Genomic DNA, 25,146 nt, shown 5'->3' with positions numbered 1-25,146 from the left:
CCTTATTTTCTTGCAGTTTATTTAGTGTTTTTCATTTTGCTATTTTAGGTTATATTTGTTGGAGAAGATGCTGTGGATGCAGGAGGGGTACGCAAAGAATTTTTTTTGCTCATCATGAGGGAATTATTGGATCCTAAATATGGCATGTTTAGGTATTATGAAGATTCCAGGCTCATTTGGTTTTCAGATAAGGTAAAATATCCAACCATCTAATTTATTTCTTTGCATATACCCTGTATATATACCTAGATATATCAAATTACCCCAGTAACAAAATTATTATTGGATTCCTAACATATTTTGTTCAGACATCTGCTTTATTACAATTTGAAAATTTTAATCCATTAGACTTGGAGTTGTCAAAACATATCACTGCTTACCATGTATTTCAAATTAACAAATTAAGGAATGATCAGCCTAAAAGTAATGTTGACATTTTCCTTCTGTTTATTTCAGTTTGGGAATTAATCATAATTGCTACAGTAAGTTTTCTTCTGGGAAGAATTAATTTATCATTAGAGGGCATTTATGTTTCTAATCTTTCTGATAAGAGTTGGCAAACTTTAATCTATGAGCCAGATATAGCCACCACATAGTTTTGTAGATGAAATCATGCTCATTTGTCTATTACCCATGTCTGCTTTTGAGCTACAACAACAGAAGAGTTCAGTAGTTACAACCCAACAAAGCCTGAAATAATTACCATCTGGCCCTTTTGAGAAAAATATTTGCTGACTTATGATTGAGTAAAATGAATGGTTTACATTGTACAGCTGAGTTGAAAGAAATTTCAATTGAATATTGAAATTTTATAGAATATTTATATTATAAATATTTATAATATAGTCTTTAGTTTATAGAATATTTATTATATAGTCTTTATTCCACTGACTGTCTAGTGTAATAATAACAGTCATTGATGCTCAGTGCCTGGGCTTATTAATTTGTTAAAGGTTGCAAATGTTGCTACTATGATTCTGGAATTTCTTTTTTATTACTAGCTTAGATATTTCTGTATAGAGAAATTTCCCTACACTGTTTGATTCCTTAGTCCAGTAGGTTTAGTTGATTCTCCAGTTGATATGGAAAAGGATTCTATTTAGTTACCAATTTTTAAAACAATAAATCTGTTCATTAGTATTCCTCAGTGGTAACAATTCATTTTTTGGTTTATTTTCAAGTGCTACTTTGTCTTCATGAATTTAAACATATTTGATACTTTAAAATACGTTGCATATAGTATCTTTATTGATGCTCATATTTTTCAATCTTCTGCAGGAAGAGTCATCAAATTGTTGTTTAGTCCTCTTGAAACAATTTTAGTACTCCTTGGTAGCTCCTTGCTGCCAGGTGTACTTGTGACAAGCTGTTCCAAACTTGCACATTTACTTTCTAACAATACTACCAATATTATGATTGAAAATATTTAAAAAATTGATTTGTAGTTCTTTTCTTCCTTATCATATGTCCTAGTAGATATGCAGCTAAATAATGTTTTGATATCACTTGAAATTGTTATATACTGGTTATTCCACCAATAGAAACATTTAAATTGTTTTTTTATTTTTAGGGATTCCATGTTTAATTTAGTTTTAGAAGAATATAAAATATTTACATAGTTGCAAAGTCAGCTTTACAAAAAGAGATACTAAAAGAAGTTAAAATTTAACTTTATTTCCCACTTCTTACAGTTCACCTTTTAAAAATAAATTTTATGAATTATCCTTTTTTAAACAAATGTAAATAGACTGCAGTATATTATATATCAAAGTCAGTTGTTTTTTTGACTGTGGTTATGTGAACTGTTACCATTGCTGAAACCTAAGTGAAGGGTATGTAGAACTCTCCCTACTATTACTGCAATTACTGAATCTTTAAAGTGTTTTAAAATAAATATTTTTTTAAAAGGGTATGCTAGACAAATTTTTTCCTTCATCAAGAAGGGGCATTTTAGCTTGGTATGGTGGCACATGCCAGTACTCAAGAGGATGAGACAGAAGAACTGGCAAGTTCAAGGCCCACCTGGCAAGTTCAAGGCAGCATTGTGAGACTCTGTCTCAATAAAAGTTTAAAAAGGGCTGGGTGTTTAGCTCAGCGGTCGAGTGCATTCCTAGCATGCACAATATCCTGGGTTCAATTCCCAGTACTGCTAAATAAATAAATAAGCAAACACATACCTAAATAAATAAATAAATAGTATTTTGTTTTAGGTTGGAAATTTGTAGCATGTTTGCATGTTGTGATTGATTACTGAGAATATGAACACTTACTGTCAATGGCAGAAGCAGGGTCCTTAGGTTGCAAAGGATAGGTTTATTATAGTAGTGGAGGATTGACTGTAATTAGATACATAGATCTATATTAGAAGGGAAAGCAGAGAGAGAGAGTACTGTATAGCTGACTTGATAATTTTGATAGTAGGAGGGTGTCAATTCTTTTGGAACTGATTCTGGTTTACAATGAAATAAGATGCAGTCTTTAGAGAGTTAAGATGCAGAAAAGGCATAGGAGATTTGAGGAACAAAGAAAAGATTTGAAGGTATGAAGTTATCCTTCAGGGAATGGAAAAATGAGTTGACCATATAAATAAATGTAGGATTAGACTGGCAACATTAAAGGCCCACTTGAAGCTTTGTGTTCATAAATTTTAAAATGAGACCGTTGGCATGGGTAGAGATAAAGACAAAGACCGTTGATTCGAACAAGGTCGTGGTTTTAGGAAGTGAGTTTAACACAAAAGAGAATGACTATACTTATGTATCATAGAATTTAAGCTGTAAGAGGACTTGATTTGGAGATGATAGCAATAAGTAATTGTTGGGGTCAATAGAGTGTAGATGGTGGTGGAATCAAATTTTAAGTCAGGGGGGAGGGGGTCTGAGAAATTTAGAAATGGTGATTAGATAGGAAAAAACTTGAAACTGAGATTCAGAGTGTTGTAGTTGCATGTAAGATATAACCTTGGGAATAAGTGTTTGAGATATGATGAAGACATGGTTATTAGAAATAAAAGCAAGTCCCAGATCCGAGAAGCTATTGTGTGTAATTGCTGATGTTTCTTTGATTTGAATCTCCTGTTGTACCTTGTAGCTAAAGGTTCATAAGTTTTGTGTATTTATCTATTCTGTATTTCTTTTATCTCAGCTTTAATCTTTTCTTTCTTCTAGCTTTTGGTACAGATTGCTCTTCTTAGCTCTTTAGGATGTAAAGTTAGTTGTTGACTTGAGGTTTTTCTTCTTTTTTGAGTTTTTACAAACTGAACACTGCTTTCTTTGCATCCCATAAGTTTTGGAATATTGTGTTTTCATTTTGCTAGTCTTTAAGTATTTTCTAATTTTCTTTTTGATTTTTTTCTTTGAACTATTGGTTGTTTTAAGAGTGTATTGCTTGGGCTGGAGTTGTGGCTCAGTGGCATGTGTGAGGCACTGGGTTCCATCCTCAGCACCATGTAAAAATAAATAAATAAATAAAAAGGTATTGTGTCTATCTACAACTAAAAAAAAAAAATTAAATGGAGATTTTAAAAAATGATTTTAGTCTTTTAAAAATTATTTAGTCTTGTTTTCCGACCCAGCTAAGGTTTAGCCTGGATTGGGTTTTATGCACACTAAAGATTGTGTATTCTAGACTGGCGCAGTGGTGCACACCTGTAATCCCAGCAGCTCAGGAGGCTGAGGCAGGAGGATCTCGAGTTCAAAGACAGCCTCAGCAAAAGCAAGGCACTAATCAACTCAGTGAGACCTTGTCTCTAAATAAAATACAAAATAGACCTGGGGATGTGTCTCAGTGTTTGAGTGCCCCTATGTCTGATTCCCAGTACCCCCCAAAAAAGAATGTGTGTTATTGGGTAGAGTTTTTATGTATGTCTGTTAGCCTCAATTTTATGGTGGTAGTCTCTTTTTTTCCTTACTGATCTTCTGTCTGGTGGTTCTATTCATTATTGCAAGTGGGGTCTTAAGGCCACTAATTGTAGAACTGTTTATTTCTCTCTTCATGTAGTTCGTAGTTGTGTTGTATTGTTACAAATTCTTGATGAATTGACTTTTCTTAGCGTGCCTTTGTCTTTTCTAACAATTTTGTCTGATATTAGTGTATTTTGTCTATTAGCATATTCACTCCAACTCTTTTTTTAAATATTTACTTGTGTCTGTGTATCTAAGGTAAGGCAGTAGACAGTATATAATTGGATCATGTTTGTTTAAAACATTCTGCCAGTCTTTGATTACAGAGTTCAATCCATTTATTTTTAAAGTAATTGATAAGAAATGCTTCTATTTTGTTCTTTGTTTATTATATAATCATATGTTTTTTTGTTAATGCCTCTGTTACTGCCCTTTTGGTGTTTGGTTTTTTAATGTGCTTACTTTGATTCCCTTCTTCTTTCCCTTTCTGTTTAATTATTTTCTTAACCATTGTCCTGGAGTTATAATTAACATCTTAAATTTATAATAGTCTAGTTTGAATTAATACCAACTCAACTTCAATAGTCTACAGGAACTCTGCTCTTAAATAGCTTTGGTCTCCCACTTTATTTTGTTATTACATCTTACATCTTTGTATAGTATGTGTCCATTAACAGATTTATATTTATTTTACATGTTTTTAACCATATAGAAAAAAGGAGTTAAAATTTAAAATGCAATAATGCTGGCATTTACATTTATCTGTATACCTCCCTTTGCTGCAGTTTTTTTCCTGTGACTTCATATTGCTGTGACGCATTCTTTCATCAGCCTGAGGAAGTACTTTAGCATTTCTTGCAGGAAGTTCCACTGAGCTACATCTTCAGCCTCTTTATTTATTTATTTTAGAAACAGGGTCTTGCTAAATTAAGGAGACTAACCTCAAACTTGAAGTCCTCCTGCTTGGATTTCCTGAGTCTCTGAAATTATAGGCATGCACCATCATACCCTGGCATTCCACTGTTTTTTGACAATCATGGTTTCTGATGGGAAATGAGCTGTTAATTGCAATGAGGAACACTAGTACACAATGTTTCTTTTCTCTTTGTAATTAGTTTTTGACACTTTTTGGATCTCTTTTGAGTTTATACTGCTTTAAAACTTGTTTCTTTTCTTAGACCTATTCTACTTCATGACCTTTAACAAATCTGGGATGTTTTCAGTCACTTCTTCAAGTATTCCCCCAACTCCCCTCTGGGACTTCCACTGTATGTTTGATGGAACACTTGATATCTCACAAGGCTCTTAGGCTCTTTTCATTTTTCTTTTGACTTTAATTTTTTTCCCCCCTCATACTGGTAATCTCAATTGACCTAGCTTCATGTTTGTTGATTCTTTTTCTTCTCAAATCTCCTTTGTACCCCTTGAGTGAATTTTTTTTTGTTTCAGCGATTAGACTTTTCTTTTCTTTTCTTTTTTTTTTTTTTTTTTTTTTTTTTGCGGTGCTGGGGATCAAATCCAGGGTGTCGTGCTTGCAAGGCAAGCACTCTACCAACTGAGCTATCTCCCCAGCCCGCGATTATACTTTTGAACTCCAGAATTTTTGTTCCTTTTTGTACTCTCCTGTATTGATATGTTATTTTCATTTTTATTATTACTTTATCATAATTAGTTATACATGACAGAATACATTTTCATACATTGTACACATATGGAGCATAATTTCTCAATCCTCTGGCTGTAAATGGTGTTGAGTCACACCAATAGTTAATAACACGTGCATATAGGGTAATAATGTCTGTCTCATTCTACTGTCCTTCCCCTCCACACCACACCACCCCTCCCTCCCTGCCCTCTGCACAACCCAAAGTTCCTTCATTCTTCCCTACTTCTACCACCAACACACACACTATGGGTCAGCATCCACTTAGAGAAAATATTTGAACTTTAGTTTTGGGGAATTGGCTTATTTCACTTAGCATGGTATTCTCTAGTTCCATTCATTTACTTGCAAATGCCATAATTTCATTCTTCTTTAAGGCTGAGTAATATTCTGTTGTGTATATGTACCATATTGTCTGTATCCATTTATCTATTGAAGGGCATCTAGGTTGGTTCCATAGTTCAGCTATTGTGAATTGAGCTGCTGTAAACATTGATGTGGCTACATCACTGTAGTATGCTAATTTCAGCCCTTTGGGTATAAATTGAGGTGTGGGAAAGCTGGGTGAAATGGTGGTTCCATTCCAAATTTTCTGAGGAATCTCCATAAAGTGCTTTCCATAGTGGCTGCACCAATGTGCAGTCCTACCAATAATATATGAGTGTACCTTTTTCCCCACATCCTCACCAACACTTATTATTGCTTGTATTCTTTTTTTGTTGTTGGTGTTTGTATTCTTGATAATTACAATTCTGATTAGAGTTGAGATGAAATCTTAGTTTTGATTTGTATTTCTCTAATTGCTAGGGATGATGAACATTTTTTCATGTTTGTTGATCAATTGTATTTCTTATTCTGTGATATATGTGTTCAGTTCTTTAGCCCATTTATTGACTGTGTATTATTTATTTCTTTGTTGTTAATTTTTTTGAGTTCTTTATATATCCTGGAGATTAGTGCTCTATCTGTGGTGTGTATCATAGATTTTCTCCCATTCTGTAAACTCTCTCCTCAAGTTATTAATTGTTTCCTTTGCTGAGAAGAAACTTTTTCATTTGAATCCATCCCATTTATTGTTTCTTATTTTTACTACTTGTGCTTTAGGAGTCTTGTTAAGGAAGTCAGGTCCTAAACTGATATGATGAAGATTTGGTCCTACTATTTCTTCTGTTAGGGGCAGGGTCTCTATTCTAGTGCCTAAGTCTTTGATCCACTTTGAGTTGATTTTTGTGCAGGGTGAGAGGTAGAGGTTTAATTTCATTTTGTTACATATGGATTTCCAGTTTTCCCAGCACCATTTGTTGAATAGGCTATCTTTTCTCCACTGTTTTTAGTGCCTTTATCTAGTATGAGATAATCATATTAATGTGGGTTTGTCTCTGTATCTTCTACTTTGTACCTTTGGTCTCCATGTCTGTTTTGTTTCCTATACCATGCCATTTTTGTTACTGTTGCTCTGTAGTATAGTATAAGGTTCGGTATTGTGATGCCTCCTGCTTCACTCCTCTTGCTAAGGATTGCTTTGGCTGTTCTGGGTCTCTTATTTTCCAAATGAATTTCATGATTGCTTTTTCTGTTTCTATGAAGAATGTCATTGGGATTTTAATAGAAATTGCTTTGAATCTGTATAACATGTTGGGTAGTTTGGCCATTTTGACAATATTCTTTCTGCCTATCTAAGAAAATGGGAGATCATTCCTTCTTCTAAGGCCTTCTTCAATTTCTTTAGTGTTCTGTAGTTTTCATTCTAAAGGTCTTTCACATCTTGTTAGATTGATTCCCCAGGGTTTTTTTTTCCCCCCTAATTTCTCTTGCAGTGGATTCGTCACTTATATATAGAAATGCATTTGATTTATGGGTATTGATGTTTATATCCTGCTACTTTGCTGAATTCATTTATGACTTCTAGAAGTTTTCTGGTGGAATTTTTTGGATCTTCTAAATATAGAATCATGTCATTTGCAAATAGTGATAATTTGAGTTCTTCTTTTCCTATTTGTATCCCTTTAATTTCTTTGGTCTGCCTGATTGCTCTGGCTAGAGTTTCAAGGACTCTGTTGAATAGAAGTGGTAAAAGAAGGCATCTCCCTGTCTTGTTCTAGTTTTTAGAGGGAATGCTTTCAATTTTTCTCCATTTAGAATGATGTTGGCCTTGATTTTAGCATAAATAGCTTTTACAATGTTGAGGCATCTTCCTACTATTCTTGCTTTATCTAGTATTCTGAACATGAAGAGGTGCTATATTTTGTCAAGTACTTTGTCTGCGTCTATCGAGATAATCATATGATTCTTTTATTTAAGACTATTGATGTGATGTATTATGTTTATTGATTTCCAAATATTGAACCAACCTTGCATCCCAGGGATGAACTCCACTTGATTGTGGTTCACTGTCTTTTGAATATGTTTTTGTATGTGATTTGCCAGAATTTTATTGAGTATTTTTGTATCTGTGTTCATCAGGGATTTTGGTCTGAAGTTTTCTTTCCTTGATGTATCTTTGGTTTTTGTGGGGGTTTTTTTGTATCAATGTGATACCACCCTCGTAGACTGAGTTTGGAAGGGTTCCCTCTTTTGAGACAGGGTCTTGCTAAGGTGTGGAGGCCAGCCTCAAACTTCCCATCTTCCTTGCCTCAGCCTCCCTACTTGCTGGAATTATAGGCATGTGCCTCCCAGCTAAATGTTGATTTATTTATTTAATTTATTTTTTTTTAAGCTTTGTTTTGATCTATATGTTCAACTGTAGTAAAAGAGCCAGTTTAGCAAATCATCATACTTTTTGCATGATGTAGTGTACAACTATTAAAAACCATGTTCCGGAAGAACAGTTAATGACATACAAAAATACTCATGTTGTAATTGGAAAAATGAAATAAAAGTTTGAATATAGTATTTTTCAATTTTTTTTCTGTACTTTATAGTCAATGGAAATATGAGAAAATATTTTAGAAACATGTATTGTACATATTAATAGGATTCAGAGTGATAATTTTGTACATTCATGTATCATATATTGGTCAAATACCCATTACCTCCACCCCAGAGTATCCACCTCTCCTGCCTTCTACTTTCAGAATGACTAGATTGCAGATATATTGTCTTTTTCATGGATTTTTAAAATTTTCAAATAATATGTATTTTTTAAATTAGAAAAAAGTTATAGTACCCATTTTACCTTAAATTTAGTGTTACTTTTTTATTTACATAGTGCTAGGGATCAAACCCAGAGTTTTGCCTATGCCAGACCAATGTTCTACCACTGTGCTACATATATCCCAGTCTAATTTACTATTCAGTAGCATGGAAATGCTTTTATTTCTGGAAAAAAGCCAGTTGTGAAGTAATATATACATAAGTTATAGAAAATACTTTGAATAGAAATGTACAAAAATTCTAATAGCAATATTATACCATGGAGATAGTAATGCAGATGAACTTTTCTTTTGTTCATTACTTTTTTCTATATTTTCAAAATTTTCTGTGTCCAATGTTTTTATAAACAGAAGAAAATTTAATGTTTAACTTCGAAGATAATTCTAACCTTTTTTTTCCTTATTAGACATTTGAAGACAGTGATTTGTTCCACTTGATTGGTGTCATCTGTGGATTAGCAATTTATAATTTCACTATTGTGGACCTCCATTTTCCTTTGGCTTTGTATAAGAAACTGCTTAAAAAGAAACCATCCCTGGATGATTTGAAGGAACTAATGCCTGATGTTGGGAGGTTAGTTGTAAAATATAATAATAATAATAACCAGGGTGTGTCTGGGGCTATAGCTTAGTTGTAGAGTGCTTGCCTAGCATGCACAAGGCCCTGGGTTCAATCCCCAGCATTACCAAAAGAAAAAAAAAAAATCAAGGGTAGGATTTGGGAGGTAAAAAATGGGAAATGTACAGAAAACTAACTTTCTAGGAATAATTTTTGTTGTTTCCTTTAAATTTCTGAAGTAAATGACCTAAATAAAGGAATGCACATCATGTTACTGAAATCAAAATTTTCTACTTAAAGACTAATCTCCTATATAAAGCCAAACTTTTTCAGTACAATGTCTTAAAGTTTTTTCTTCAGTGCTTGATTTTAGTGATTTAACAATATCTTGAAACTGTGGGATAATAAATTTAGGAAGATAGTGTTTTCTGAGAGTGGTTAAATAATTCATTTGGACCTCCGATTACACCCTCATTTCTACTTTGAATATGTAAAATTTTTTTATATTTGGTATTTTACCTTAAAGAAACATACCTTGTTTTACAGAAGCATGCAACAATTATTGGATTATCCAGAAGATGATATAGAGGAAACATTTTGTCTAAATTTTACGGTAAGTTGAAAAACATAGATTAGCCTGATTATTCATCATCCTTTTTATTTAACAGCTTTACCTTATGGTTTTATTTTGACAGGTGTAGTGCTTAAACCTTTAACTAACATTTATTGAACATTTACTATGTGCTAGACACAATATATGTGTTGTTTCATTTTATCCTTAGTAGTCCTGGGAGGTTATTAGTATTATCCTATTCTACATATGAAGGAAGCTGAAATTAATAATAATTACATGTTAGAGTCAGTATTTAAATCCAGCTCTGTGACTTCAAACCTCATATACTTTATTATTATGCTGAAGATATTTATATAAAGCCTGGAATGGTGGAGCACTCCCGTAATCTCAGCAACTGAGAAGGCATGGGCAGGAAGATCAGAAGTTTGAGGCTCAGCCTGGGCCTTGGGGTTTGTAACTCAGTGGCAGAACATTTGCATACATCCCTCAAGGCCCCTTTCATCTCCAGTACCACCCCTACAAAAAGATATGAATACAAAAGATCCTTATCCAAATGTTCCTTTTTGACCCCTGATTCTGCATTTAAAGAGAAGCAAGAGGTTATGTAACATGAGAATGTTATTAATAACCTTGCAACTTTAAAGATTAATTCCCCCAGATACATCCCTTTCTGCTTCACACTGATGGTTGTCCTTGTTCATCATGTCTTACTCGTTGTTGGATGATTTAGTATGATACTGTTTGATGATTTAGTATGGTACAAATGCAAATATATTGTTGTATTATTTGGAAACAAATCACACACCTTGTAAAAGATGCAAAATTTTGTTAAGTTAGTGAAAAGGGATGTTGAATGACTGACCTAGTCACATACAAAGCCATTGACAAATGAGAATCTGGCCGAAATAGACCAGTTGGCAATTAAAGGAGAGAAAATCAGCAAGGATGATGATAAGGCACTTCAGAAGGGAACATTTTTTGAATTTCACACTTGAAAAAATGGTAAAACCTTCAGTCTATTAAAACATTTTTTTCTTTTTCTTCCTCAAAACAATTCATATATCTCTTGTCAAAGCTGATCAAAAAAATACCATATTCTGCTATTAGACAATTTTCCATAAAAAGTATCCCCCTCAAAAAATTTTTATCAGTTTTTTTTGTCGTTTTAAGAATTGGCAAATTTTGCATGTATAAGAAAAATTGATAGATTTTAAGGTGAAATTAAATTATTTTCATAAGTCTTTCCAGAAAAAAAATTCTTGAAATTTTTGTTTCTATGAAATTTTTGTTCTCCTATTTTTATAGTTGATTGATTTATCAAGCAGTTTAATCCTTAGCTTATAATCGTCAGTTTGTGAAACTTTTTTTTGCTTTAATATTTTTTATTTTAAGTTTGTGAAACTTTAATGTATTCAAGAACAATGGAATTCAGACATTTCTTCCATTGTCATTTCTTCTCAATTTTTCAGGCTCTTTATTGCTTACAGAATAAAGCTATTGAATGGGCATAAAAGCATTTGTACTCTGGCTTTATTTCAAACTTCTATGTATCCCTCCATTCATACCAAGTGTATTATACTACAAAGTCTTGTTTGGTATACCTTTGCTTGCTTGCTTTTTTTTTTTTTTTTTTTTTTTTTTAGAGCCTCTTGCCATATATTCTCAGAACTTGATAATTGCTCTCATATTTATCCATTTGTTAAATCGATGTACTCAGTCTGAAATCCTGCTCCCCTCTGTTCTTTCGGAATACTACCCATCCTTCTACGTGTTTTAGAAATAGCATTTCTTTCTTAAAGTCTTTCATACTGTCTCTAGGTAAAATTAAACTTTCCTTCCTATGTGGTCTGGTAAAATTTTGTTCATGTCACTATTTTATAGCATTATTTATGATTTGTTTATATATCACATTTCTCCTCTTTTATTAGATAGTAAACTTCAGAGCAGGGATGTAGTCATCTCTTACTTATCATTCCTCTTCTACCAGAGTAATTTACAAATGGTACATTTTCATAAAAGAGGATAATATTCAAAAAAGGAATAAAGAAAAGATATAGAAGTGGGAATGGCAATGTTTGTTTAAAAAATAGACCACTAGGAGAAATAAAAGGTGCAAAATAATCAACCATCTTTCTAAACCAAATTAATATGTAACTGAAAAAAACCACCTGTGATTAAACATACTTTGCAGATAGAGGAATATGGGAGAATAGTAGTTGTCATGTGAGAAGAAAGCATAGCTGTTCTTATTTGAATACATTCTGATAGTTGCATTTAATCACTCATCTAAGGAAAACACATTTTCTAATTTTCTATTATAGTCTAAAGTTTGTTCACAATATATTCTGTTTCCTGTGCTTAAGTAACCAAACACTTGGTAATTTATAATTAGTCATAGTAAGATATCAAGTACTAGAGGATGAAAATTTCTAGTGTTGGCTGTAAGCAACATTCATAAATAAGCAATGGTGCAGAATTTTGTCTCAAATTTATCAGTTAAATCTAATGAGAAAAAAGGAAGAATATAATAGATTATTAAAATACTCTTAAGTTTTGAGTTTGACATTGACTTTTTTTAAAATTTAAATTAATAGATCACAGTTGAAAACTTTGGTGCAACAGAAGTGAAAGAACTGGTTCTAAATGGTGCAGACACAGCTGTTAACAAACAAAATCGGTAAGTGAATTATAGCAGCATCAGTGGGAGTGATTAGATTATAGGGCATTTTTTTCTGTCTCTAGAAACATGTCACAACCCTTAGTTTTTACTCAGGTAAAACTTGGACTGTCTAATGAAGAAGTAATCTGCCTCTGCTCCTGAAATGCCCTTAAGACATCAATAAAGAAATGAAAAGATCATAAATAAAAGAACAAAGAAAAGTGAGGAGAGATTGTAGCAAATGCAGTTTGCTATAGAAAATTTTGCCAGAAAATGTTGCTAACTTTTGCAAACCAGAGAAAGCTGCAACATAGAATGGAGTGGAGTTACCAAGAAGACTACCAGTTCATATTGTAGGACAAAGGCCCAAGCACTAAGAATAAAAAGACTTATCTTTGTAAAATGCATGGAGTTTGTAAACTGCTTTTATAAGAAGCAGTTAGAAACCTTTCCCTTAACACATCCTGTAACCTGGCAAATGGCCGCCTCCAATGTAGGAGATAAGAAATTTACCTTCTAAAGACATTCTGCTGAAGGGACTGTGGTTTTTAAACACGTAGGTATAGCTGTGGGAAAAGGGACTGAACTAAAATAGGGAGATGAAGTGAAATTTTACAGCTCTTTCTTTCTGGACCCTGTGTATTAGAAGATCTTTTTCTGAAGAAACCGCCTAACTTTTAAATGTGAATGGATAGCCAGTGAATAGACATTTAAGGAAGGACCAAAAAAGTTAAAAAAAAATGGCAAGGAACAAGAACAATGCAGAATAAGAATAAACTTTGAAAGAACTGAAATCAGTAACGTGCTAACATCCAGATGGAGTCTTTTAAAAACTGGGAGGAAAATTTTATTGGAAGAAATGGAATGAAGGAAATTTGTCAAAATGGTAGCAAAAAACTTCCTGGAACTGAACAACATGTCTTTCAAGATTGAAAGCATAGGCAGTAGAAAAAAAGACACATGCCAAGGTAAAATAGATGAACTAAATCCTTCCAGAGGAGAAAAAAGCAGACAGCATACAAGAATTAGGAATCGGAATATCATCAGAATTGTAAGAACAACACTGGAAAGCCAGAAGATTAAATTCTGGGAGAAAAATTATTTTTAACTCTATATTCAAATGGTCAAATATGTGGTTGTATATAAACATTTTCATATGTACACATTCTCAGAGAATCTACTTCTGATGCCTCTTTCTCAGATGTGTTGTACCTAAACAAGGAAATAAGTCAGGAAAGAAAAAGGTCCAGGATACAAGATAGGAGAGAGGCAAAGAGAAGGAATAATAGCTGTGTAGAAGATTCAGAAGAGTTAATCTGGGTTAGATCAAGAGTTTGAAGAGAAAAATCCAGCTGATGCTGTCTAATATATTTGAATGAGTTTGGAGGAAAATTGACAATTATGTTGGAGAAGTTAGGGATAGAGTAGCACATGAAAGGAAATAGGTTTTTATTATTTTTGTTTTAAGAAAAGGTAAACACAGAATACTCTGCTGCTTAATCATGAATAATATTTGTAATTTTAAAAATGTTAATAGTGAATATTGAACCAAAAATCATTATAAAATGAGAGTTTTGGGGGAGGAAAAGTGAAAGCAGAGCAGTTAAGTAAAAGGTAAATCTTCACTTTTCCCAATAAGTATTCACTTCATTGTATAATATTTAAAATTGGAAAATCAAAGAATACAAGTAGAACTATGTTGGCAGATGCTTGAAGGCAAATATCAAAAGGAATAGCAAAAAAGAGTTAATATACAAATGTTGGCTTCAAATAATAGGAATTCCTGGTAATTAAAACAGAGAGTGCTTTGTTTTCTTGTTTGTCTTCAGACAAAGCTAGCTTAGTGATTTTAGCCAGGGATGTGAATCCAAACATAGTAATCCTGATTGGACTACTTAGAAACTGTGTAACTTTAAATAAATAATTGATATCTCCATGCCTCAGTCTTCTTTTCTATAAAATAGAATAGTCAATTATATGTACTTCATGGGTTATTTTGAGGTTTAAGTGAGGCAATAATTTTAAGATAGGACCTACCTAGCACATGTATGTGCTCAGTAAATGTTGACTATTAGGGTTATTATTACCAGTGTTTTAAATTATGCATATGTCTTACCTTGATCAAAATAAAGCTGTTGTTAAAATGATAAAAAAAAAATTTGTAAGCACTTCTAGCTTTTTTTTTAAGGTTTTTATATACTTTGTGGTTTAGATTTATTCCTGCTTTTAAAAAGTTTCTATTGTTGCACTAATAGTTCCTGAAAATTATTTCATTCATATTATTGAGTTGAGAAATGATTTTAAGAATTTTGACAAAAAGTATGTCTGTGCATAAAATTATTTAGCCTTTTGTGCTTGAGGATCTAACTAATATCTAATATAAGATAATTTAACTTTCTAAGTGAATGGGTTATAAAAGTATGCCTTACCTAATTAACTTTTTCTCATCTGATCCCTAATAATGTATGCTATTGTTTTTTTCCTTAGACCCACCAGTTTTATATTTTACAATGGACTCGGTTAGCCAGTTTTTCCCCTCCCTATAAATTCAGTTTGGGATTACTTTATAACTTGGTAAAGATATTGTAGATTCTTAAATTTACTAGTATTCCCATTTACAGAAACATTATTTTGCAAGACAAAGGTATAAAATACTGAAATCAACCTTCATTACCTGTTATCATTATTTAACTGAATTCCTTCATAATGTTTGTGAATAGCAAAGCAAAACAAATTGAATAAAGTTTTTTATTATACTAGTTATTGGGTAAAGAAGTTTCCCTTTTTTCTGTGCTATATTTTTTGTATCCTAAGATGCAGAAGAGAACTGTGTGCCTGTATACTACACATACATTTGAAGAAAAATGTACTAATAATCTTTTAATGATTATCCTAAAAGAATACTTAGTACTTGCTTCTTGGTGGTGTTTTAAAATAAATTTTGTTCAGATTCCTTGGAATCCAATGAGAAAGACTGCTGCTCTGTCAAATAATCTGAGTCCCAAAGGTCTCATTTTTTTCATCGCACAGTATTTGTAACAGATCACTTTTTTAGGGATGCATGTGAGGTGACACACATAAATTTTCAGTAATTTGTGACTTTTAAAATTATTTTGTTAGCCATTTGTATCATTCTGTTCATTAGGAAATGATATTTTTCTGTTAGGAATAGCCTAAGAACTATGAATGCTTCATGGGTATATCTTTTTTTAATGGATTAAGAATAATAATTTGCTCATAAAAACTTTGTCACCTTTGAGCCCTATTCATATTTTTCTGCTTTACAGTTAAGTAGCAAAAAGTATAGGAGCAAAGTTTTAATTAGACTATATTATACGTTCTCAAACATAATTTTTATGTCTGTTTTCATTTTAGGCAGGAGTTCGTCGATGCTTATGTGGATTACATATTCAATAAATCAGTGGCTTCCTTATTTGATGCTTTCCATGCTGGCTTTCATAAGGTCTGTGGAGGAAAAGTTCTTCTGCTCTTCCAGCCTAATGAACTACAATCAATGGTTATTGGAAATACAAATTATGATTGGAAAGAATTGGAAAAGGTAGGAACATACAAATCTATGAAATTATGTAAATGAAAAGACAGAAGAAGAACATGGCTTATTGATGGAAGTTCTGCCCTTTTATGTATTATTTCCCATTTTTATACAGTTTACTTCATTTAATAGGGAGACTCTATTTTGTTCCACTCCGAATGGATTTGAACTGTTTATGGGGGTAGCAGTTTTGTATTTGGTGGGTTTGGTGGTAGCAGTAAAGAAAAATGTCATCTGTACCACAATCAGACAAAATACTGGATTTTCATTCTGCCTCAGTCCTAGGAAAACCACTGTTAAAAGCATTATGCTCAAGATTTTTTCTCTGATTAATATCAGTGTTTAATTTTTAGCAGAGAAATAATGATTATGATCTTTATTTCCGGTGCCTTAACTTATCTTTAAAGAAAAGATTGGGAAAGTTTAAGTAGATTTTCTCCTCTAATTCTCAAGTATTTCTTCACTTAACATTTAGTAAAAGTGCTAGATTATGTCAGTGTATAGAGTTAAACATATATTTGCTGTATTATCTAGTGATCCTAATCCCCAAGGTATGTTTACCTAAAAATCTGTAAATGAAGAAAGAAGTAGGGAATTCTTATTTAATGATCAGAGTTTCAGTTTTAAAGATGAAAAGACTTTTAGATATAGATGGTGGTGGTGATTGCACAACAGTGTGAATTACTTAATGCCACTGAACTGTACATTTACAGATGTTTAAGATGTAAACTTTATGATATGTGCATTTTGCATTTCCTACAATTTAAAAATATATGGCTTTTTTTTTCTTTTTTTTTTTTAACTCAGTAAGCTGAGGTGGGAGGGTCATCTTAGCCCAGGAAATCAGAGATCAAAAAGAGAGAGAAATAGAAATAGATATAAATATTTTTTTAATATCTGGGGCTGGGACTGTGCCTCAATACTAGATTACTTGCCTAGCATGTGCGAGGCCCTAGATTTGATCCCAAGCACCACTGACAATAATGATGATGATAATAGTAATCATCATCATAAATACAAATATAATTATTATTGTTTTATCACATATTGTTTTATTATTATATATAAATATAATTATTTTTGTTATTATCATAATTTTTATTATTATTATTGCAAGCAAGCCCAAACTGGAAACAACCCAGATATCCTTCACTGGGTGAATGGATAAACCAACTATGGTACATCTTTTCTGTAGAATACTACTAAACATTATTTAAAGGGAATGCATTATTGATATTTGTAGCAGTCATCTGATTCTCAGAGGCTTTATACTGAGTTAAGGAAGCCAGTCTCAAGGAATTACATGCCTTATGATTCCATTGACATGATGTTCTTGAAAAGATGAAGCTGTGGTGAATAAAGGACTGGGAATAGAGGGAGGGTGCCATTGCAGAAGGGGTGGCACAGGAGACTTCTTAGCTTAACAGTAATGAAACTTCAGCATCAGAATGGTGATGATGTTCACATGATTCTGTACATATGCTTAAAACTCCCAGAACTATATGTGTTCCAGAAAAAGCCAGTTTCAGTGTGTGATAAGAAATAATATTTAAAATTTTTCAAAATAATTAGAACTTATAATTAAACATAGTGGAATATACATTTATTTCTATTCCTTTCCAAAATCTCATTAGAATGACAATAAATATTCAAAATAGGAATACAGAGAACATAAACTAGAAATATAATGAATAAACAGAGAAACTAGTTTTAAAGGATGGAAAATCAGTGATGATGATGATAAGTGACTTAGATTAGAGAAAATTTAATTCTAAGCCTTCAGAGGCACAGGTTCTCTTAACCCATTTTATACCCTAGAATCTGAAAGTTTTAGGAATTCATATACTATGTTATTTAAAATGGCAAGGATTTAGAGCTGACTAAAAGCAGAATTACTTCAAAGCCATTTGAAAGAATAATTGATCCCCCTCATATCCCTCTCTTACCCAGCAAAAGACAACAACCTGAGAGAGGATTTAGAATCTGAGAAACAGGTAAAACTGAGGTGGCATACTCAAGGCAGGTGGCCAGGCTTAATTGCTCCAGGAGGAAGATTGAAGGTTTTCATCGTTGTTAGGTTAGGGATGGTCTAGAGGTGGGAAATTGATCTGCTCAAGAGAAGAAACCTGTAGATCCTAACTTTGACGTCCCCCACTGGGAATGGACTCTGCCTTTAATCTCCATAAATTGAAGAAAATGTCTTCTCATAATCATTTAGATCTCACAAAATATGTCCCTGCTTACCTGATATTAAATCATTGTTCCTCACTTAACTATGCTTCAGCTTTATTAGCCTCTTTGCTGAGCTTAGAACCCTCCAGGCACATTCTAGTCTTGAGGCCTTTCTGTTCCTTTTCCCTATGCTTGGAATTCTCACCTTGACAATCCAGATGGCTCTTGATCTGACCTCCCTTATGTGTTCATACCTTCTCAAAGACATTCCTGGGTAACTTTGTCTACAATTATAAACCCCACCCCACATACACAACCTTCTCTTTTTCCTGTTTTATTTTTCTTTCTTTGATTTAACATAATATAAATTTCACTTTTTTGTCTTTACTGTTGCTGCTTCTCTTCACCACAGAGTAAGCACCACCAGAGCAGAATTTTTCTTCTTTGTTGTTCATTGTTGTATCCCCAGCACCTAAAAGAGTATCTAGTACTAAAAGTATTTAAAATCTTGCCTGGAGAGTTAATTGATAGGAAGTGTCCATTTTTAGTGAGGAGTTTGGGGGGAGTTATTTTAGTATACTTAATTTTCTTCCATTGTATATCTGTTTCATTAATTATGATTTATGGCTTTAAATATTCTTAATCTGAACTATGTACACATTTCCCCCATACCATTTAGAGCTGTAAAAGATCTTTAGTCATCCACCTCTCATTGTTCATTCCCCACTAACATGCTCATAGTCTAAATTCAAACAATAAATTTAGCATCACTTTCTAATCAAGCTATTTTCTCCAGAATTGTTTAGAAGTACATCAGTTATTTTGCACATTTGAATAATCGAGAATTCAGTGATTGAGATAGTCATAGCTGCAAATAGCAAGAGCCCATAATTCAAAAAACCCATTAGCAAATATTTATTTAGCCTCTACTGAGATCCTATGCAGGAGATTGGGGAGATGATAATAAATCAGATTGAGACATAGTCTTTGCCCTACAATAAGGAAACTATTATTTAATTGAATTGTGATGAATACAAAGGGTTTAGTGAATGGTGCTTAAGGGGGAACTTAACCAGGCTTGTTGAATCTGGAAAAGACTCATTAGATGGGAAATTCTGCAAGTAAATAAGGACTTCATTCACTGGGGTTTCCCCACAGTCCAAAACTTTTAACTAAAATTCATTATAAATCAGTTGAATAAATCAATGAATGAACTAGGTGACATTTTAATCTGAGCCCTAAAGAATAGAAATGAGCTTGTTGAAGAATTCTTATCTATATCATCTGTCCAAAAATCCTGATGCTAGAAAGATCTTTATATCTAAGAATTGAATGTTAAAGCCAGATGTGGCTAGATTTTAAAGAACACTTCAAATGTAAATTATTCCTTCCTTCCTATCCCCTTTCTCTTAGTACTGATATTTTTGGAAGGAGAAAATGTGTTAGTCCTGTTGCTTCTAATTATCCCAAAACTTAATGGTTTTAAAATAACATTTGCTAGGCATGGTGGCACATGCCTGTAATCCTAGAGACTCAGGAGACTGAGGCAGGAGGGTTGCAAGTTTAGCCATGTAGTGAGACCGTGTGTCAAAATCAAAAAAAAAAAAAAAAAAAGGACTGGACTTGTGGCTCAGTGGTCAGGTGCCCATGGGTTCAATCCCTGGTAGAAACAAAACAGAAAACATTGTTTTACATAGTTCTGTGCGTCAGAAATTCAGGAATGGCTTAGCTAGTTTGGCTCAGGGATCTCGGATGATGTAGTCACAATCAATATTGGCGCCACTGTCGTCCAAAGGCTTGATAAAAGAATATTCGCTTCAAAGAGGGTTGGTAGTCATGTGACTGTTGGCACCATAATGACCTCTCTGTAGTAGGGCTGTTTGAGTATCTTCTTGGCATGTCGCCCCACGTGTGATCTAAAAGAGTGACTAAAGGCACAGAGGGTTGTTTTTGTTGTTTATGATCTAACCTCAGAAGTCATCCATGTCTCATATCAAGTTCCCTAATGGTTACATAGGTCAGGCCCATTCAGTGTGGGATGGGACCACACAAGAACATGAATACCAGGAGGTTTTTTAGGGACCATCTTGGAAACTATCATAGAAAATTAATAGTGTTGCTCTCACTAGCACTTTTTGTAAAGGAGAAATACAGTGTAAAAATAACATGACTTCTGTTCACGAAGAAAATAAAATTTTATAATTATTGGTAATCCATGTCGAAATAACTTTAAAGTCTTTAACATAATTATTAGTATTTCTAGTTTATCCTTAGTCAGATATTTACTTATGAAAATTCTCTCATGTTCTGGGAGGTGATGAGAGATTTCTGGTGGTTCCCATGCTTTTCTCTTTTTCATGGAATCTAAAGAGTGTCAAATTGCAAAATGCACAGGAAATTTTGGATAATCGTCTGCATTGCACAGGTTTCAGATTCCTGGACCATGGTGGCTTGCTTTATGGGTGAGGAAGCCAATTTGTCAGATTAAGATAAAACTAATATTCCTTAATCCTAATAAAAGATTATATTGTTTTTAGAATACAGAATACAAAGGGGAATATTGGGCAGAACATCCTACGATAAAAATTTTTTGGGAAGTATTTCACGAATTACCATTGGAAAAGAAAAAACAATTCCTGTGTAAGTATTTCTAGTTTCATATTTTATGAGGTGGGAATCTTAATAGTAAACTTACTCTCATAGAATATTGACTGATTTCATTTTGGTTGATTAGATTTTGTTTTTATAGTATTATCCTAAAAATCTTAAATCGGAATAATTTTTACTTTAAAAACGAGCCTGCCTTCTTAATGCGTGTGTTCTTTTATTTCAAAGACTAAGTTCAGTTTGCCTCCAAAATATTGGTGGGTTTTAAGAAATAAAAAGAGGAATCAACGTGGGTGGTTAAAATAAACTGGGATTGTACAATCCATTTTAGAATTTCTAAAAAGATCTTTAGAGAATCTGTTTCTATGTTTCTTTTTCTCTTTGATTTCACACCAAAACCTTGGGAATTTCTGTAGAAAATATCTTTTCTTTTTTAGACCTTAGTTCTCCCCCCATTTACAGTCTCATATCTATTGTGTTTTTCATCCTGTTAAAATATCAGTCCAATTGAAATTTGACCTTTTGGCGGGAGAGTAGTACTGGAAATTGAATCCAGGGGTGCTTTACCACAGGTACATACCCACCCCTTTTTTATTTCTTTGAGACAGGGTCTTGCTAAGTTGCTGAGGGTCTTGTTAATTTGCCAAGGCTGGCCTCAGCCTCCTGCCTCGGCCTCTCAAGTCATCAGGATTGCATGTCTGCACCACTGTGCCCAGCCCTATTTTTAAGTTGTCAGAATTTATGTTCTAAATCAGTGACATTCCCTTTAGTCTTCCCTGCTATTGCCAAGAACATTTTTAGCAATCTCTTTTTGAGAATTGCCAAATATCAGGATGAATCTTGCTTGATACATCCTCTATATCATAAAGATGATAAATTATTATTGTTATTAGAAAAGTGATTTCAGTTTTGTCTCTCTATTGCCAATTTTTCATCAAAAGTAACAGGAACAAACAGGAAAAGGGATTGGTTTTAAAAAAAAAAAAAAACCTGCATTTTTTATTTGGTTTATTAACAAGTTCTAAGGAAAGGCTTCCAAAATGTCAGTAACAGTAGTCATTAATTCATCAAATGTTTATTGAGCACTTGTTGTATACCAATATTAAGATTACACTTTTAAAGAAATATGTGTATAGGTGGGTAATTAGTATGCATTTTAAAAATTTTCCACAAATTCTGGAAGAAGGCTTCCACCCTAAAGCAGATGTTTTCATGTAAAGCTGTGCTATACAACTGCACTAAGTATTCTTAGTTACTGTATGCTGTTGTGTGAATGATTTTTTTCCCTGGCAGTGTTTTTGACAGGTAGTGATCGAATTCCTATTCTTGGTATGAAGAGTCTGAAACTAGTCATCCAGTCAACGGGAGGTGGTGAGGAATATCTCCCAGTTTCCCACACCTGTTTTAATCTTCTAGATCTTCCAAAATATACAGAAAAAGAAACTCTACGCTCTAAACTGATCCAAGCTATTGATCACAATGAAGGCTTCAGTTTAATATAACTTCAGTTATAACTATTTAGTTTAGTGCAAAAGCATTAAACTACTTGTGTTTTTCTTGTGGTGATGAATTCAGCAAAGTGTCAGAGGTACTATTATAATTCCTACTTGCAAAATGTTTGATGCTATGAGTATTCATGAAAGCCAAAAAATATTAAAGAAAAATGAACTGTTAATATTAAACTTATTGTACAGAACCATGGATTTTTTCCCATCTTCCTCATAAACATACAAGTATTGTGAATACATTAAAGTTTTACTAACATAAATTTTAAGAGTTTGCATATTTCGAGAATGATCTTTGAGTGCATGGAAATGTTGCTTAATTTTTCTTCAATCACTGGGTGGAAAAGCCTTTAACTTTGGCCTGCAATAGTCATTTGATTATTTTTCCATTTTGTACATAATGTTAAGTTTTGTAATAAAATAGTTATGTTCTGATACCAGTACAGTTTCTATGGTTATAATTGAACTGAGCTCACTCCTAAGGGTTAAAAATTATGATTTCATCGTATCTGAGCTGGGCATATAACTCAGTGGTAGAACACTTGCCTAGCATGTGTGAGGCCCTAGGTTCAGTCCCCATTACCACTTCATTTATTTTTTAAAGCATGTTTCTAACAACAGTTTGATTTTTTTGCTAGAATAAATATCTGTGCAAACTGACTTTACAAATAGGAGTTATACAAAAAAAAACTTGTGTTCTGTCCCCTTTTGTGAATCCTGAGATGCTGATAGATGGGAAATTATCAGAAAGCTTATATTTAGAAATGGAAGAACTCTGTCTCTACAGTTGCCATAAATAGAAACTTTTGCTAGTGTGAAAACCAGTCACTGGATTATAGCTTCCAAAATTATTGATGCTGTGGTATTTAGTCAGAATTTTTAGTGCTTTAGAAATATTTCCTTGAATTTTCAGAAAAAATCTTACAAGTTTTATGGTGCTGATGCTTAGTTATCTCATGTCATTAAATTGTAAAAGCAAGTTGATGCAATACATGTGACTTTCTGCTATAAAGCGAATATTTATTTTTTAAATTTATAAAAATATGCCGTGAAAACTGTTTAAATAATAAAGAATTTATTGGTTTGATTAATTTAAACTTTCAGTGGTTCTCAGAAGATTCAAAATTCTTCAAAAAGTGGGCTCTCAGGGAGTTTATTATTTTTAATTGTTCCTATTCCTTTATAAATTTGTCTTGTAGAGGTCTAGTCTCTTATCTGTAATTCCAAAATAAAAAACCCTGAAAAAATTTTCACATCTATTTTATAGCAAACCTGATCTGAACCTTCGGGGTTATTTAAGGTATTCACTAATTGGGATTATGACCCCCACAGGGTGCTACATATGTGCTAAAATTCATAATTCCAAAATGCAAATAAGCACAAGGGCTTCAATAAGGGATTGTGGATCTGTACTTTTCAGAAGTTGTTTAGCTTAAAAAAAAATGGTGCGCTATATAGGTGCCTTTTATAGATAAAGCACTAAAAAACAGCATTCTTTCTTAAGGTAAATTTCCTTGAAGTGGCATTCTATCCTATGGGAATTCTTTCATGTACCTGGGGATATACCATTTCATTTCCCTCTGCACCCATTCCTTGAGAGTGGTGACTATCCAAATTATATGTGTGAGGTGCTTTTTTCATTAGTAAACTTTGAATGCCATAAAGCTCATCTGTGAAAAAGCCGCCACTTTGGATTAACACAGTTCTGTGTTGAGGACATAGCAGCTTATCTGGGAGCACACCTGTACAAAGCTTAACTTAGGTAAGTGATACTCTTTTCCTTCTTCAGTTACTGCAGACTGTAAAATAGCATCATTAACAGAAAGGAGATTCATGATTTAAAAATACGCCATTGAAGATTTTCCAACTTGCTATTTGTTTTATGAAATTAAGAAAAATCCCCTTTGCTTTGTAAAGTAGAGAACAGGTAGGTAAAGATTGAGTTTATTTTGTCATAGACTGATTATTGAGTTGGCTAAACTTGAAAATATTTGGTCTTTACACAGATGTATCAAATAAGTGTTATAGGATCCATTCATAAGGATAGTTTGTTAGTATCAATTTAGCAAAAGGTCCAGAATCAAAGTGAAATGTACATAAGGCAGTCTTTACCTGAAGAGCATGTGTAAACTTGTCTGAAGGCAAGGTCAAGCATTTCCTGTTCAAGCTCACTCCCCAGCTCTTCTGCATTTTGCCCATCCAAAGCTTTCCCTTAGTTCTACCAACCTCCTCTGTTAAAGAATTCACATTTCCTTATAAAGCCAGTCCCCTCCCTCCCCTGGTGCTGGGGATTGAACCCAGGGCCTAACACACAACAGGCAAGCACTCTACCACTGAGCCACATTCCCACCTCCTAAATTATCTAATTAATGAAATATTTCAGAGAACAAATTGAGCCTAGAGGCTTCTTATAAGGGGGTTCTGCCTTTTCAGGTTGGCCTTGGGAAGAGGCGGAGTGTTAGAAAGTCAGAAAGGATGGGGCTGGGGGTCATAGCTCAGTTGTAAAGTGCTGCTTCCCTAGCATGTGTGAGGCACTGGGTTCAATTCTCAGGACCGCAGGTAAATAAAACAAAAAATAAAGGTCCATTTACAATTAAAAAACATATTAAAAAGTAAGATCAATTTTTTTGAAGTGAGTTCTCCTAATTCCTTTCTCGAACCTGACTGTACTTTTGAACTACCTGGGGGTGCTTTCTAGTTCTATGTGCAGCCCTGCCTTGTGCCAGTTAAATATGTATTCCTAAGAAGTGAGGCTTTCTAAACTACCTCAGCTGATTTTTAATTACCACTCTAAAAAGGA

General features: G+C 33.3%; 1 protein-coding gene across 2 annotated transcripts in view; it reads left to right on the top strand.

Moving 5' to 3' along the window:
- Herc4 (HECT and RLD domain containing E3 ubiquitin protein ligase 4) overlaps positions 1 to 22,786 on the top strand; it is a 116,219-nt gene extending 93,433 nt beyond the window's left edge. For both annotated transcript variants that reach the window (XM_047553513.1, XM_047553512.1), the window contains 7 exons: positions 49 to 192; positions 9,125 to 9,291; positions 9,823 to 9,889; positions 12,445 to 12,527; positions 15,885 to 16,068; positions 20,772 to 20,874; positions 22,135 to 22,786. In XM_047553513.1, the coding sequence (XP_047409469.1) occupies positions 49 to 192; positions 9,125 to 9,291; positions 9,823 to 9,889; positions 12,445 to 12,527; positions 15,885 to 16,068; positions 20,772 to 20,874; positions 22,135 to 22,343 (957 nt within the window). In that variant the 3' untranslated portion in view covers positions 22,344 to 22,786. The remainder of the gene's footprint in view (positions 1 to 48; positions 193 to 9,124; positions 9,292 to 9,822; positions 9,890 to 12,444; positions 12,528 to 15,884; positions 16,069 to 20,771; positions 20,875 to 22,134) is intronic.
- The last annotated feature ends 2,360 nt before the right edge of the window (positions 22,787 to 25,146 follow it).

Source organism: Sciurus carolinensis, chromosome 5 (assembly GCF_902686445.1).
Source record: "Sciurus carolinensis chromosome 5, mSciCar1.2, whole genome shotgun sequence".
NCBI classification, from domain to species: domain Eukaryota; kingdom Metazoa; phylum Chordata; class Mammalia; order Rodentia; family Sciuridae; genus Sciurus; species Sciurus carolinensis.
This window is presented reverse-complemented; position numbering and strand designations above follow the sequence as displayed.